This window comes from Atta colombica, unplaced genomic scaffold, assembly GCF_001594045.1.
Source record: "Atta colombica isolate Treedump-2 unplaced genomic scaffold, Acol1.0 scaffold77, whole genome shotgun sequence".
Taxonomy (NCBI): Eukaryota; Metazoa; Arthropoda; class Insecta; order Hymenoptera; family Formicidae; genus Atta; species Atta colombica.
The window spans coordinates 68775-74290 of NW_017259569.1; the positions used below are offsets into that span (position 1 = coordinate 68775).

The following is a 5516-nucleotide window of genomic DNA, read 5'->3' on the forward strand; positions in this document are numbered from 1 at the left end:
TTATTTTATTTTATTATTTTATTTTTTTTATTATTTTATTTTATTAATATTATACTATTTTGTTATATTATATTTCTACATTTATATCAAAAACGCATTTATTAAATGTGTTTTTATACAAAATGAATCTGAAATACTTTTTTCAATACAAAACGTTTTCAACCATTACGCATGCGTGCGTAACATGTCTCAATCGTATTACATTCTGAGATGAGGCAAATGGAGCGTGCTCTTAATTGATCCATAGAGTATGCTTTAACGGCGCGAACATCTAGTTGCTATATTGATTCCGGACGTGAATGTATTGAAGCGTGTTGAGCATGTGGAGTGTGCGACGCGAACAAACATATAGATTAAACCTGTGGTTAAAGTCTCGCTACAAATACTTTGAAGCATTTGATAGACCAATTAGAAGAAAGAAGAACTTTACAAACTGACCAATTAAAAACTGCTTCAAAGCATTTGCAGCATCGCGTTGACCGTATCCATAGTCGAGTCTTATTTCAAGACCGTCTTAAGTAATGTCTTAAGACGCTAATGTAGTCTTTTAATTGGTTCGTGATTTCTTAAGACCAGATTACTTAAGACAGTCTTGAATATAAGATCTAACTATGAATACCTAAATTTGATTTTATTATTTGAGTGTACTTACAAACTGGACATATGACGTTTCAGTTTGACTTGTTAACTCGATACTGAACAAGACTTCTAAAAATCTGACAGTCCAGTCATAACCGGACAGTTGACCACTTTAGCAACAGCTTTAAGCCGAATGTTGATTGGTAAAAACGAGTGACAGAAATAAATTTTATCCCCACAATCAATTTTTCACCAATCAGCGCTTTGTGTCAAAGAGCTGTATTGGCTCTTGCACACTGGACTCGAAAAATGTTTATCGCACGAAAATGTGATGCGGTAACCAATAAGATTACATTTCCTAACATGTTCATTGATTACCGCGTCTTATTTTGCCATGAGGCGAGCGTTTCCGCGTCTATATAAGGATCCAGGTTTAAGTTACTTTTACATGCATAAAGTGTTTTACATCGAGCATTGTGAGCTTACTATTCACTAAAAATAGGTCACGTGATCAAAATTGACAAATAGGAAGCTCACAATGCTTGACGCTTCCATGTAAAGGTATCTTAATCTGGCAATTCTATCAGCTTTATCAACGGATAGAATCACGTTTCTATTTCGTATTGTATAAACGTGGAATTTGCAACTTCCGCTTGAAGTTCTTTTCCGTGAGATTTTTGATAGAAAGATGGTAATGTAGCTTTGTTTATTTTTGTAAATAATTCGAATTCTCGCATCATACGTTTCGTGTTTGTAAAATTTTCTTCGCTATTGGTTAGGCTAAATATATGTCGTGTTTTGATACCAAATTTCGTGGAGGATTGACATCCTTTGCTTAAAGCTGTACTTTAGCTATAAAGTGAACCATGTGGCTGCCACATTAATTACTCACATTAATACATCTCAAAGATGTAACGAGCGTTAAGTTTTAATTTTTTAATTTAATTCTAGAAATACGAATCGATTAAGCACGTTTGTGGTTTATTGTAAAAATCAACGAAGCGAAGACTATATATAGGACTATATATAGGACGAAGTTATATCCTAACTAATGTCCCATGTGTATTACATGATGCATATGTAATGTGGATAGTGAATTTTTATTAAATTCATATTTTACACACACACACACACACACACAAAATGTAACATACACTATATCGCTTATAAATTCAATAACACTTCCGATATTTCATAATATTTTATGAAAAGTATTTCTTAAAAAGAAGATTGTAGAGAAGTTAAAATGCATTTTAAAGAGAAAAATAATTTTTTAAACCAATTTTCCAGAAAGCATTTTAAAATTTAAGAGATATTTTCTACGTTAAAAAGTTTATTAAATTTTATCCGATGATATTTCATACAGATATAGCTCTAAAATATAACAAATGTTGGAAAAAATATCAATTTTTTAAATTTTTGTTATATTTTCAATTTTATGCAATTTAGGAACAAAATATCATGAAGATAAAATTTAAATATCAATTAAAAACTATCTTTGTTATTTATAATTTATAATTCTTACTTATAATTTATAAAAATGCATTTCTAAAGCTACAATTTTTTTCACTTTTTTGTGAGATACTTTTTTGTGAAGTATGAAAATATCGCAAGTATTTTTGAAGTTATAGTGCATATATATGTACATATATATGTATATCTATGTATGCAAGTATGTATGTATATAGGTACATACTGTATGTATGTATATGTACTTGTAGTGTATGTATTTGTATATTGATTTTACATTGGATGGATATAGAATTGGATATAGGATGTTCTATTTAAAGCTTTGAATGTAATTATCTCTCAAATATTAATTTCTTGATAATTGTTAACTATTTGTTAACTATTTGTTATTTCAAAAATATCAAGACGATCTTAATTTTTTTAAAAGAAATTATATAGTTTTTTCTATAATTATGTATGATTCTTCTAATTATGCTGCATATAAAAGTTGAGATAGAGATACCAAAAAATTAATACGAGATATTGGTTTTTATGCTCCTTTATCGATTAAATTTGATTTGTTCGAAAATCATTATTTGAAAAGTAGTTTGAGATATTTTATATTTTATTTTGGCACTATGTTATGTAACATGAAATATTAAATATCTCGTAAACTATTAATTTTTTGATATTTGTATCTTAATATTTTTATGAATGAATAATGAATCGATTGGTATAAAGAAAACACAATTATTTATTTTTTACTTGATTTATCTCATTGTTCTGTTTATAAAAGAAAATTAACCCATTCAGACTTGATTTTATTGGAATCATTAAATAAATTTTTTTTTAATTCAATTCATGGGCACTTTTATATAAGTAGTTTATAATATTTATAATATTTAAACAATTTATTTCAAAATTTGACTTTTTCCAATATACATTATTATATATATCAAATCTCAAATGATGCCGATAAAAAATTAAATAATTTCAATAAATGTTTTCAAATTTGATGTACATCATAAACTAGATTTAGAGAGGTTAAAATACGATTGTTAAGAAATTAATAATTTACAAGATATAATATTTCAATATGTACCAGAATAAGGTATAAAATATTTCGTAAACTATTAATATTTTTATATCTATCTTTTATATACTTTTCTATTCAGAGTAAATAGAGGATTCATAGATATTATATAAAAAAACAATATAATTCCATTTAAAAAAATAAAGATCACTTTGAAATCTTGGCACACATCACAGATTTATGTAGAGAGGATTTGTAACTGGCAGAAAATGTCTTCGAAATAAAATAAATACCACTTAAATATTTTTTAGAATAAAAGTGGAATCACACGGTTCTTGCTCGATTTCTTGAATAAGTATGCACTCATGCATGCACACATGCATGCTGCTATGCTTTTAATGCATACAATCTGATGTTTGACAAATAAATATGAAACCAGCAATTATTTCTTTTGATTGATACATATAAAAAAATAAGCTATGAAATAATCCTTAATAAATATAAAAATCATGTATATGCAGCACGTAGCGCTGTATGAATGAATTTTTACATCATTTATACGAACGAATTCTAGCATACATTGATATAGCAAGAGTAGGTATGACTATATACTTGCTATTATTCAAGAAATCGATGCTATTATTCAAGAAATCGTGGATTCCATCTTAACGAATAGTTTAGGAGAGATAATTGTGTTGGTTTTAAATGGAATCTCTATATACTACATAATATAGTATAAATTTATATCTGTATACTTAATATATAGATTGTAGAATATATATGTAGATTAAAAAAATATGTATATTTAATATTACTCATTCATTACAATGATATAATTCAAAATTGTGATTTTTAGTTGCTTGTAAAAATAGAAGGAAAAGAAAGAAAATATTTATTTTTTCTTTCTTTTCCTTCTATTTTTACATTTATTGTTTTGTCCTTTTATTTCTTTATTATTACATCAAAATTGCGTAATGCATTCAGAATCATCATCTGGATGCATCCGGACAATTCTGAAGTCCAGTATTTCAAAATTAATATTACAAAATTTTAATAATTCAAAACATTTCAAACATTCGAACTTATTTTCTGAAAAGCTTTATTTTTTTAATTATATCGTGAGCAATTCTAATATTTCAAAATTAATTCATTAATAATTGATTCGTTGTCACAAACGATTTATTATTATGATCATTTTTCTGTGATGATACACTGTTTATCCATATGTATCTAATTCGTTTTTGTTTATTTGCCAGACTTGCAAACGCAGAAATGGTGGACGTGCCAAGCATGGTCGCGGCCATGTGAATCCAGTCCGCTGCACCAATTGCGCTCGTTGCGTTCCCAAGGACAAAGCCATCAAGAAATTCGTCATTCGTAACATCGTCGAAGCCGCTGCTGTCAGGGACATAACAGAGGCTAGCTTCTATCAATCTTATCAGCTGCCTAAATTGTATGCTAAGCTTCACTATTGTGTCTCCTGCGCCATTCACTCTAAAGTGGTGCGGAACAGATCCAAAGCGGATCGTCGTATAAGAACACCTCCTGTCCGCAACTTCCCAAGGGTAATTGTCTTTATAAAGATTTTATAGTTTGTTTATTTATAACAATCCGTGAATACCTACCAATCAATATTCTTAAGTTTTTTGGAAGCACGATGAAAATTTTAATTGTCTAAATATGTAGTAGTGAAATGTATACAACAGGATATTTTATATATTCTCAATGTACATTCTGAGATTATACATGAGGTTCATCACTAAGTAAATGTAAATTTTCTTAAGTCATAGTTATAAAATCTTTACAGTGTACATATTATGATACTTTTTGTTTTCAGGATCTACGCCAGGGTCAACAGAACAGGAAATAATTTTATTATGTAAAATTAATTTCGATATAAATAAAAATTCATAAAACCAGAATAATTGTTATATTATTTTTATTATTGTGAAAGAAAGTGAATGAAATATAATATTTTATCGTAAATTAATGCAAAGTTGGATAATAAGCTGTTTAGTGCTATTGTGTGAATAAACTTGTAATCGTCAAGTTTATTAGAGCGAGTATAGATAAGATTTATAATACATGATGTGCACTCATATACACACACACACGCGCGCGCGCGCGCGCGCGCGCACACACACATATTAGTCAATATCCTCCTTAATTTTAAAAAGCGAAATTTTTAATCTGAATTCTACCAATGAGTTACTTACATTTCATAAAAATACTTTTATCTGACTTTAGCAAGAAGAATTTCTAATAATTTTAAATTAATGTACAAGTAATCATTTTTCATATACACGCGCACACACACGCGCGCACACACACACACACACACACACACACACACAAAATAGTGTATGTGTATATACATAAATACATATAGTGTGATGTGTGGCATGTGCGCGCGCGCGCGTGGTGTGTGTGTGTATGTAATATATATATATATATA

The 5516-nt window shown here is 28.4% G+C and overlaps 1 protein-coding gene across 1 annotated transcript; it reads left to right on the forward strand.

The window, feature by feature from the left end:
• The first annotated feature begins 1171 nt into the window (after window positions 1-1171).
• Window positions 1172-4986, forward strand: LOC108692559 (40S ribosomal protein S26). The gene is made up of 3 exons (XM_018200865.1): window positions 1172-1270; window positions 4318-4626; window positions 4899-4986. Exons 1-3 carry the CDS (start codon window positions 1268-1270, stop codon window positions 4929-4931), a joined length of 345 nt encoding a protein of 114 aa, XP_018056354.1. The 5' UTR covers window positions 1172-1267; the 3' UTR covers window positions 4932-4986.
• The last annotated feature ends 530 nt before the right edge of the window (window positions 4987-5516 follow it).

Coding starts and splice junctions, on each gene's coding strand:
- LOC108692559 (XM_018200865.1), top strand. Junction 4,627..4,898: donor CTGTCCGCAACTTCCCAAGG/GTAATTGTCTTT, acceptor TTTTGTTTTCAG/GATCTACGCCAGGGTCAACA.